The sequence below is a fragment of the Rhineura floridana genome, chromosome 1 (assembly GCF_030035675.1).
Source record: "Rhineura floridana isolate rRhiFlo1 chromosome 1, rRhiFlo1.hap2, whole genome shotgun sequence".
NCBI classification, from domain to species: domain Eukaryota; kingdom Metazoa; phylum Chordata; class Lepidosauria; order Squamata; family Rhineuridae; genus Rhineura; species Rhineura floridana.
The window spans coordinates 254,805,566-254,817,614 of NC_084480.1; the positions used below are offsets into that span (position 1 = coordinate 254,805,566).

General features: G+C 44.9%; 1 protein-coding gene across 3 annotated transcripts in view; it reads left to right on the top strand.

Moving 5' to 3' along the window:
* Positions 1-12,049, top strand: part of SPIDR (scaffold protein involved in DNA repair) — a 313,219-nt gene that overhangs the window by 298,291 nt on the left and 2,879 nt on the right. For all 3 annotated transcript variants that reach the window (XM_061598352.1, XM_061598345.1, XM_061598361.1), the window contains 2 exons: positions 3,995-4,088; positions 6,115-6,229. In XM_061598352.1, the coding sequence (XP_061454336.1) occupies positions 3,995-4,088; positions 6,115-6,229 (209 nt within the window). The remainder of the gene's footprint in view (positions 1-3,994; positions 4,089-6,114; positions 6,230-12,049) is intronic.

Below are 12,049 nucleotides of genomic sequence, written 5' to 3' on the forward strand. Positions count from 1 at the left end.
ATCCAGGATCACTTCATAGCTGAATGGAGATTTGAACCTAAGTCCAACTCTCTATCTACCACAACTCACTGGTTCTTTTTAGGTGGTGCATTGAATAATAAAGCAGCACAGAAAAACTGTGTATGCTGTTAGGATAACTTGAAAGATACCCCATTGTGGCCCTTATTTGACATCATTGGCAGATATTACTATTATGATTGTTACCACTTTTACATTTATATGAGTCAGCCCAGCTTTATATATGAACATAATTCATATGTGTATAATTATAAATGTTTGCAGTGATCATTAAAATCAAGGTCTTTTTATAGATTTGTTCTTGAAAATACTTGTACTTTGGAGACTGCTTTCTCTTTTGCTGTTTCAATTTGCTTTTCCCCCAATTTTTTATTTTTCCCCACACACACAGCCCCTCTGTAACCCTTATTTAGCACACCAGCTGTATTGCTACCTGGTTTATTGCACCAACATTTATCTGTATTGATGGCCATTTATAAATGAATTTAATCGCAAGTCATCAATAAGGATTGAGACTGTGATGATGGCAAACATTGGGTTATATTGAACTAAATCATACTCGGAATAGACCTATTGAAATTAATGAACTTAAGTTAGTCATGTAACTTTGTAACAGGTCTCCTGTGAATAGGACTATCACTGAATACCACCCATTTACTTGTCATTTAATCTATTTGTTCTCTACAAATGTAGACATTTTTTTACTTGTATTTTCTAAGGGTATGTGTGCACCAGCTATTTTTCTTGGGCTATATCCTGGGGACAGCTGATGGAGTCCCTCATTTAGGTCTCTGCTTCCAAGTTCTTGTGCAAAGAACTGAGCTCTTTATTAAAGAAGTATACACTTCCCCTCAGTGTTCCTAGTGATGTCTGGACAACCTTACAAGGAATGTTCCTCCATTCTCCATTTGGAGATTTACTCATGAGGAGAAGAGTTGCAGTGTGCTGTGTTACATAGTAAACATTAGTCCTTACAAGCAGATCCATATTGCAGTGGGGAATGTTCCTCTTCATCATATACTTTCAAGGGGGCAGGGCAGAGAGATGGAAGGAGAATCTGCTTCCCACCTTCTGCCCCATCCCCTAAGAGGTATGGGAAGAGGGGGAAGCTATCTTCTTTTTGCCTTTATTGTTTCCCCTCAACCCCAAGTTTCACTGCTAAATCTATAGTCAGAGCAGCAGAAGAGGAGAACATTTTCCCCTCCCTGCGTCTCTTCAACACAGAGGAAGTTTGCAGAGGAAACCAGCAGGTGGTGACGCTATGGCTGCTTGCCTTTAAGCTCTGGAACAGTTGGGTCAAATAGGCAAAGATAGTGTCTCCTGATAGGTTCTTTCACCAGTTAAAAAGTAAAGGTAAAGGTGTCCCCGCACTTATAGTGCGAGTTGTTTCCGACTCTTGCAACGTTTACTAGGCAGACCGTATATATGGGGTGGGATTGCCAGTTCCGTCCCCGGCCTTTCTTTACCCCCCAGCATATGCCGGGTACTCATTTTACCGACCACGGATGGATGGAAGACTGAGTGGACCTCAACCCCTTTTACCGGAGATTCGACTTCCTCCTTCCGTTGGAATCGAACTCCGGCCATGAGCAGAGCTTCAGCTGCGTTACCACTGCTTACCACTCTGCACCACGGAGGATCTTTCACCAGTTAGAAACATTAAATAGGCTGACAGATACAAGAGACATCTCTCCTGCTACCATTTCAGATCAGGTCAGCCGAGCTAGAGATGATAGTTGTCTTTCCCTCATGCCTGCTTCATGTACATTGCTGCCCTGGGCTCCTGCTGGGAGGAAAGGAGGGATATAAATCAAATTATAAATACATACATACATACAGGACATGTCAAGTAAAAGACAAAGAAGGGCTAGGACATCAGCATTTGGCAATCAGTGAACATTTATTTTGGAGCCATAGTCATCCTGGAGCACAAACCTCCTCACTGCCACCTAGCACGTATAAGGACCCAAATTCAGTCCCTAGTATTTCTGCTTTGTTGAGGGATGTATATATGCTGACTACTCATTGTGCATAAAAGGTTAATTTGAGTGGGTCCATCTATTGATGGCCACATATGCTTTGTCGGTACATGCTTGTAAATAATAGTTTTGCCAATAAATTTTACCATGTGTTCATTTCACCTAACTGTACTGTTTCTAAACCCCCTAATATCTAAACCGAGAAGGTTGCATGTGGCGTATGATAAAATGACAAGAAGATACTAGAAAATATTTATTTGTTTATCTTCAAAAATGCCACATTTGTGCAAGATATGAAAAAAGATCCCATTTCTGCACAGACCCATCAATAATTACCAGAAATTGAATTGTGAAGGAGCCTTATGCTATCATAATAAAATGATGACATTGTCCCGTTACAGCACGTAACTAAAGAGGTTGCTTAAACCTCCAGTCTTTTGATTTGTTTATCCATTATTTTAACTTTCAGGTTTCTTTTTCCAAAAAAGAACTCTGGGTCACAGTTCAAATTTGTGTTCAGGAATCCAGTTTTTTGGGGAAGTGGAGTTTGGAGATGTCATTGTATCTTACAGGGCCGTTACAGGATTCTTGCAAGGATAAGTTGAGAAAGGCCCTGGAGGAAAAGTTAGATACAGATGTGACAAATCAATATGCCACATTTAATTTATTGGTGCTTCTCACGATGGTTCAGGTTTCCATTGTGAATGAAATAGTTTTTTTCACTATTATAGCATCAGTTAGAAATAATTGTCAATCATAAGGTGAGCCTCTTGAAACTGGATATCAAGAAACATAAAGTTCTCTCTTTCACAGCTTATTTAATTAAAGAAAGCATTTCAGCATTGCTACTGCAGTATACATGAACACTGTCAGTCTTGATTCTCCAACATTTAGTTTACTATAGGATTGAGTGCCTCTTACTCAACACAACAGGGATTAAAGGGTGATTGGCCTGTAGGCTTGGCAATTGTAATCCATTTACTTGCAGGTGTCCAAGATTATCTGTTTGTATGTTTTACTTACAAACAGTGCTACGTCCTTAATGTTTACTGCTTGGCTCAACAAATCACCATTGTTCTAAATCTTTTTACTAGCCTTCCCATAAAATACCCAATTTATTTGATTTATAATACTTAGCAACAATGCTTAGTGATCCAAAATATCTATCTGGCCTTCAGTTCCCTAATGTTTCTAGTCACATATGTCAGGTGTTGGGAACTGAATCTGCAAAAAAAAAATGAATTACATGGATATGAATAAAAAGTAATTCCTGGTTTTAGACCATTGTAATATTTTAAGAAAACTGCCTTATCTTTTGCCCCCCTTTGCCCCCAGGATTTTCCAAATATAGGATTGAAAGAATTATGACTAAAAAAATTGTTCTCTAATGTGGAAACATAGAAAAGCAACACGATGTTACAAGCTGCCAGGTTATATGTTAAGGATCCTGTCCCCACAGTGGCCAACCTAATGTCTGTGAGAAACCCACAAGCATGACATGAACACAACAGCCTTCTCCTGCGACTGATATTCAGAAGCATACTGGCTCTGATACAGGGTGTAGTACACAGCTATCATGACTAGTAGACCTTGGTAATCTTATCTTCCATAAAATTGTCTAATCCCTTTTTAAAGCTACCCAAATTGATGGCCATCACTGTATCTTCTGGTAGTGCATTCTGAAGTCTAACTATGTGCTGTGTATTGGCCTTTGATAGGTCAGAGCCTTTAATACTTTCAGTGTTAAAGAAATGACAACTGAGGAATGCTTTATAGTGGTTCTGAAGTCAATGGAAGGAATTTTTTTTCATGAAACATTGTTTAAACAGGTTGTAAAAGAGCTGAGATTATTATTTCTTTCATTTGATTTTTTAATAATTGCTTGTTTTCTTCAGAGAAGAGCCATGCTATAGCAAGCCAAATTGACACGAGTATCAGATGTGTTCATATTCAATGAATATTAAGTTTATGCAAACATTTCCTTCTTTTCTTTCCAGCCACTGTTGCTGGTGTTAATGAGAGAACTGCTTTCTCGTGGCCTACATGTAACAGATGTGGCAATGGAAAAGTAGAGCAGCATCCACAAGACAGGTAAAAACATGTTTGTGTCAACTAACATGGAGATAAGTAGTCTCAATCTTTTGACAGAGGCCATTGCCAAAGGCTTTAAGGAAAGCTAGATGTCATGGGATTAGAGGACAGAACCTTCAATGCAGAGTTGGGCAATTTGTGGCCAATGGCTGTACCAAATTTTGATCAAGATGTTGCAACAATGTTTCTACTTAATTTCATCCAGAGTCAAAGAAAGTTGTTCTGAAACGTAGGACAGAGAGATTTCTCATCTTAATGTTACATCCCTCTGGGTTTTGTATGTAATTACCTGGCCAGTAGCAGCCCTCCCAAAATCAAAATACTTGGTTGTGAGTCTTCCCCTTATGAGCAATGTGTCCAAATATAGAGGAATCTATAGTGCTTTAAAAAGCTGTGCTTTCTTTCCTTCCTCCCCACTCCCAATGCACTGCAACAGGTCAACTATGTATTCCATCTGGTCCACATATGCCTCCCATTAATCCTTGTCCATCCCCTTTCTTCTCTTTCATCAAATATCAGAAGCTCTGGACATCATATAATTTGACCACTTAGGAATGGATATGGATGTGGAAGGGGGCAAAACATGGTTGTATAAAGCCATATTAGGATCTGTTGCATATGGTCACTGAATCCACATGAAGCTCTGTCATGATAGATGTTTATAAAATTGTGAATAGTGTGAAAAAGTAAAAAAGAAAATATTTTTTCTCTAAAGACATTTCGTTCTTTTGATCATCCAATAAAATATATTGGCAGTGTATATAGGACAAACAAAAAGTACTGTTTCATGCAGCACATAAGTTCTGTAATTCAGTGCTGCAGGATCTCTTTTTAAAGAGTTAGGGAACGGATCTGTCAGTAGTTGCTGGCTGTAAGAACAGAGGCACTAAGTATTGCTGGGAACAAGCAACATGGAATGGCTTTCTCATATTCTCCTTGCTCACTATGCATTCCATCAGGCTGCAGTATAGAGAGAAATGGGAAGCAGGGCTACTCCATCAGCTCTGCTGAGAGAACAGATCCATTGAGCTCATTGTGTAGCTGTTTCCATTTCAGCTGGTTATTATGAGGACTCCTATGTAACTTTAAGACTTAGTGTCTGAGTTTGCTGTTTTCCTCTTTCCTCCTCATCCTTTCCCCCTTTTTCTGACATGTGTTTTAGATGGTAAGTCTGTGGGCATGGGACCTTGTTTTTAGTGGTCTTACATAAACCATTCTGGGAACCTTTTTGGCAGGAGAGCAGGATTTTTGAAAAAAAGATATAAATAAATAAACCCTGCACAAAATTTCTTAAACACATGGGGCAGTATTTGACTAGTGGTAGGATTACTGCTAGTGCAATGGGACTTCCCCCTCTCCTTCCTCCATGCAAGCCCCACACCCTCCTCAAAACTGCTCTGGAAGATTGGGGGAGTCCCTAGAATAGATGTGAGGGGAGAAGAGGGAGGAAGTTCCATTGTGTCAGTGGTAATCCTTGCACTGATGGGACCCTGACTTAGTGCTGCATTGGATACAACCCATAGTTACTGACTTACAAGAATACTGGAATAAATTAGCAGAGTAGGATTAAGGGATACTTTACTGTTCACATATATGCTCATTCTCCCAAGTAAATGTGTCTTCCTGTTGAGTTTCTCTGAAGCTGGGTTTATTTTGGTCTTGAAACGTGGTAGTGGTGGTGGTGGGTTTAAAAATGGGATGAGTATTTTCAGTGGATAATTGGTGAGTATGAAAAGGTTAAGCAGCCCTCCTGCCCCGTTCTCCCTTACAAACACCTTCTTCCCTGGCATTATGAGGAAAATGTGGGAGATGGGAATCGCTACACTATGGGCTATTTAACGTCCCTTTCTATAGGATTGTGAAATGGCAAATCATATCAACAGGGGAAATACAATTTTTATTCATCCAGTTAGTGATCAAAATTCACATCAAGAAAGTTGTTACCACATTTTGGTTTCTTTAAAACATAAAGAAGAGTCAGATGCTGGATGCATATATAACATGGACCTTTCCTTCTGCATTTCAGAGACTTGCTCTACTGCAGCCAGTGTTGTGATGCCATAATTTCACCAGTTCTCAAGATGCACCTGGAAGTCTTTCTGCACTGCCAGTCCAGACCATTATGCACAATAAAAGTAAAGGTATGAGAAGGCCAGAGTGCAGGTTATTAAACTTTTTTGTTTGCTTAATATAATACAAATCTCAAGGCATAAAGCAGTAGGTAACAAAAGTAATAAGAACACAACATTCAATAAAAATTGACACACCAACCAAAGTTGGTTATGGATACTCAAAGCTTCTGGGTCATCTTGTCCTCCACTCACAGCAATGGATCTAGGCATACTTCCCAAATTATGTACCTGCTTCTTTAGAGGGAGTGCAACTCTATGCAAAGCTGGTATACAACCCAACTTCTGGACCCGGAAACTGCCCATCCATATGGTCTATCTTATCAGGATTCAGTAGTAGTTGATTAGCCTTCATCCAGCCCATGTCTCCCATGTTTGCATCCAAGCACTGGGTTGGGACAAGCATGGCCTCTACTGATTCATGTGTTACAGAGAAATAGGGTTGTACTGAGACTTGTGTGCCAGTTCAGGTGGTGATTAGCATTTCATAAACAACCCTATCTGAAGAAAGGCATGCACTAATTATGATCCTCAGAGCCTTTTTTATGGGACATTTATAATGATGGATGGATGGACGGACGGTTGGTTGGTCAGTCGGTCTGCCTCAGAAGTCAGTCTACATGGCCTGCAGGAACACCACATGCTTCTTGGAAAGTCAATATTCCTAGAGACAAACTCTATGGCAGTAATAGGGAATGTTTGCATGGTCAGTGATCAGGGACAATGGAAGTTGTATTCCAACATCTGGAGGGTCACAAGTTAGCCATCCCTGCCCTATGGGATAAAGGACAAGAATTTAAACCTCTCTCCCAACATTATTATTCATTTGCATCCTAAAGACTTGGGTAGCCAACAGTATATCTTTGCCTTTCACCCTGATTGACTTCACAAGGTTGTTTGTGGCCTATTGCCGAAATAAAACACAAACACCATTCATTGGGTTAAATCATGGGCCACTTTATTAAATGGAATCAATTAGAATAATGAACCTGCAGAGGGGAAATCAAGTGTGGGAGCATTCTGATGATCCAGGCAAAGCCTGCTTGCAGCCATAGGGCGACCAAACCTTGCCTGAGCCCGGGGCTGCCCTGTGCCAGACCCCGGTTCAGGCCACACCCTGAAGATGTGTAGGGGGTCCAACCCACATCACCGCCCCCCGGAGCCGTGAAACTCCGAGCGGATGAGGCACGTTGGCCCCAAAGGTGGCCCGTGTTCTGCCCCCCGGGCCGTATAGCCCTGAGCTGCAGGCCCCCGGACCGCCAATCGCCCCCAAAGGTGCCTAAAGGTGTCACCTAGCTGCCCTTTCCCTTTAAACCTTTTCCCGCACTTCTTTGCCACAAAAGGGGGACAAGCCTCTGCTTAGTCTCCCTTTACCCCACACCCGATAAGAATCTCGTGCAGACCCCTCTGCAGGTCCATCTGGAAGATGCCATCGTTGCCCCACGAACTGCATGTCCACGCATGCCTGCTACTGAGGGCCTTGCCCTCCATGTCTGACCACAGCAGACGACCCAAGGCTACCGAGGCCTCAACTGCATGTCCTCACATGCCTGCCACTGAGGGCCTTGCCCTCCATGTCTGACCACAGCAGATGACCCGAGGCTACCGAGGCCTCAACTGCATGTCCTCACATGCCTGCCACTGAGGGCCTTGCCCTCCATTTCTGACCACAGCAGACGACCCAAGGCTACCGAGGCCTCAACTGCATGTCCTCACATGCCTGCCACTGAGGGCCTTGCCCTCCATGTCTGACCACAGCAGACGACCCGAGGCTACCGAGGCCTCAACTGCATGTCCTCACATGCCTGCCACTGAGGGCCTTGCCCTCCATGTCTGACCACAGCAGACGAACAGATGCTATTGTGGCCTCAACTGCATGTCCTCACATGCCTGCCACTGAGGGCCTTGCCCTCCATGTCTGACCACAGCAGACGACCCAAGGCTACCGAGGCCTCAACTGCATGTCCTCACATGCCTGCCACTGAGGGCCTTGCCTTCCATGTCTGACCACAGCAGACGACCCAAGGCTACCGAGGCCTCAACTGCATGTCCTCACATGCCTGCCACTGAGGGCCTTGCCCTCCATGTCTGACCACAGCAGACGACCCAAGGCTACCGAGGCCTCAACTGCATGTCCTCACATGCCTGCCACTGAGGGCCTTGCCCTCCATGTCTGACCACAGCAGACGACCCGAGGCTACCGAGGCCTCAACTGCATGTCCTCACATGCCTGCCACTGAGGGCCTTGCCCTCCATGTCTGACCACAGCTGACGAACAGATGCTATTGTGGCCTCAACTGCATGTCCTCACATGTCTTGCCCTTCAGTAACCAAGGTAATTCCCACCCAGGGGAATGACCACCACCTGCAGAACCTTCCGCCCTGAACCCTGCTGGAACAACATGGGTAGGAGACCATTCCAGTGCATACTCTGTCGACCCAGCCACCAAACTGTGGCCCACCATCCGAGGCCCAGCTGTGAACCAATGTGCATTTGCGGCCCCAAGGCCAGCCTATGAGATCATGCCATGACTGCAGAGTAGGCTGCGCGTCTGCTCCATCCCCATCCAGCAACCTGCCAAAACAGAAACAATCGTGAACAGTTGGGTCGCGGACCTTCAGACTCACCCCCAGGGTGAATGTATTCCATGCACCCCCTACTTCCACCTCCTAATGGCGTGCACCTGCATATACCAAAACCAAATGGACCGTCCCAGGTAGGCAATTCCACTGCCGGGTAGGCAAACCCCATTCCGGAGGAGCATGTCCCTCAAACCCCCATGGGTCTGCTCCCAGGCACTGCGACACTAGACTGAAACTTTATAAGGGAAGATCCCTCCCCCTGAATATCAGGCAACCAGGCCTGTAGCTTCAGGCCCAAAAACACTATGATGCCGTCATGGGGAAATGTCCAGTCCAGGGGGAGGGTAAAATAATGTGGACTAACTCTTGCACCCCTGGTCTGCCTGGAAGTCTGCCTGGAAGTCTGACCTGGCCCCCAAACACCCTCGCCCCCCATCCGGAAGGCTCCGAATTAAGTGTGAGGGCCGCTACATGCAACTGCTGAGCTTTGAAGCATGATGGTCTCAGGGCACCTCCCTGATCAACCATCCCTGGCGGGTCAGGTGAACATGGAGGATGAGGATAAGGGTTATGGGGGTGTGCATGGGCCAGCTGGCCAGCACCTGACATATCCCAAGACATCTGAATGGTCCTAAAGGCCCCCTGCCAGCCTACCTTGCGACACACTGACAGACAAGATACACTCCTACCATGTGATGAATTCCAGCACGTGATTCATAGGAATAGGCCACACTTTGCATAGCCCCTGCCAGCCCCTAACTCCCAGGAATCCCCTCCTGCCCTCTGATAGCTGGTGAGCATGCTGGGGCAGCAGGCATATGGCCATCTCTGACTCCCTTCCCCCATCTCCCAGTATGCGGTATGGGACTAGCTGAGTCGGTCCTTCCTCTAACTGAAACACCATTGACGCGCCGCAGGAAAGGAGGGGGCCACCACAGGTTGGCGCACAAGGCAGCCAAAAACTTTGAACTTGTGGTAAGGCTGTGAAATCCCTGTTATGGCACCATCACCCCCACCGTAGAAGGCCCCCAACACCTGAAGGGGAGGAAGCAAACACCTTCCCCAGCCCCTGAAAACTGCAGGATCTTGATCTGCAACAGTTCAAGCTTTTCCAGGGGAGCCTGCAGCCCTGGGTCCAAAAGTCAGTCTTCATACCCTGGAAGGTGAACACTGGGGCAGGATCTTCCCTTTCCCCAGCTGCCAAAGGACCCCCCCAGCTCATAGCTACGCTATAAACTGTGCCATCAGGTGCTAATATGCACCCAAAGTCTGCCCTACCCATAAACTGAAAATCATGAAAATAGTGCCCCACTGCTTCTGAGCCCTCTCGTCTCCAAGAAGGGGCTGAAGTGCTCCATGCAAGAATACAGCAGCCCCTAGGTAATGCTCTGCTGCATAGTTGACTTAACAGGCAAAACTCAGCAGCTCAAAATCCACCGTGTGTAACGGCCGGCAATGCAGGCAGATTAGCTGCCACACTTGCCCATAAGGCATCACTGACTGACCCCACTTGTATGACAGATGGTGAATCAGGTAGACTTTGCCCACTGCCACTTTGGGCACTATATGGGGGGGCGCTGAGAGAGCAGAGGTAGGGGATGATGGGAAGGGGCCAATAACCCTGCCCAACTGTATGTCTTCATCAATTGTCCCCTGGACCAGTGCGTCCATAGGATCCGGAAAACTGCATAATAAAGAAAAACCACATCATAAAATGAGTCCCCCCATAACTGGGCAGTCTGCAAGCAAGGTCCATAGCCTTCGAGCGAGAAGGGACACTTTTTCCGAGCAGCCTCTTCTGGGGGCTGCCCTGGCCCCACATATCCTTCTGGCTTGTTGTTGTGCCTTTAATAGCAGGTTCGTATTCAGCAGTTATTAGATGGCATGGAGTTAAGCAATGTCATCTTCTAATGTCTGCAGATCAAATGACCCTTAAAGGCACAGGACTAGAGGCCTGTAAAAAGGTGGGCACCTTATCTACAGACCAGTTTGTAAACTAGCTAAAGTGAAGATGCAAGCAAATGTGCAGCCTGCACGTGATTAATTCCATTATGTTTAAATAATTTACTCAGAGAAATATGAATTGGACCAATTCTATGCATACTTACTTATGAGAAAATCCCCGAGTGTCTCGTTACTTCTTCCCCTGGAAGGGTGCATGTGATTGCACACATACAGCAGAATCCTATGTGTGTTTACTCAGAATATCACAGATTAAATGGGTTTTAGGACAGAGGTTTATGGGACTTAACTGATGGAAAGGTTCATATATTTTTACCTGGGGGGATGAGTTCCCTTTGCATTTTGGAGTTGAGGTAGTTTTGGAGGTGAGGTTGCAGCACTAACTGGGGTCCCTACAGGCTCCTGCCGCCTCCCTTCTGTCTCCAGCTGCCCCCCACCCTCCTCAAAAAGCCCCTGCTCTTTGTAATTACATTGCATTGCTCCAATCCAAATGGCCGCTACGTTATGACAGAGCATCTTTCTAGGTTATTCTGCAAAAGAAGTGGCGGCCACAGGCAGCAGGAGACTGAAATTTAAAGGATTAAATTTAAAAGAGGATTAGACAAATTCATGGAGGACAGGGCTATCAATGGCTACTAGCCATGATGTCTGTGCTCTGCCACCCTAGTCAGAGGCAGTATGCTTCTGAAAACTAGCTGCCAGAAGCCTCAGGAGAGGAGAGTGTTCCTGCACTTGGGTCCTGCTTGCGGGCTTCCCCCAGGCACCTGGTTGGCCACTGTGAGAACAGGATGCTGGACTAGATGGGCCACTGGCCTGATCCAGCGGGTTCTGCTTATGTTCTTAACCCATGGCTGCTAAGCTCTGGAGGAAACCAGGTTAGGGAAGGCTGACTTATAATCATAAGATCACCTAGCTTTTCATTTTCGTAAACTGTTGTGATACCTCAGTTTGGTTCTTCAGCTGAATCCCTTTTTAAACAGTATTGTCACCCATTGTATCACATTGATTCACCATTCTGTGCAGTGAATTAAATAGGAATTAAATGATTGACAACAAAAATAAGCAGCTGTTTTTTAAACAAAAACACTCAACTAAATTGTACTGAATGGTTTTGATGTTCAAACAAAAAATCAACCACCTGAATTCCCACTATCCAGGGATCTGCAGTTCTGACTCATTTAAACTTCAGATGCATTTTCCATCTCCACTGCATATTAACATATCCTCCTGCTAGGATACTTTGAAAAACATGGATTAAATGCTAGCTTGCTCTTTATAATTCCATGG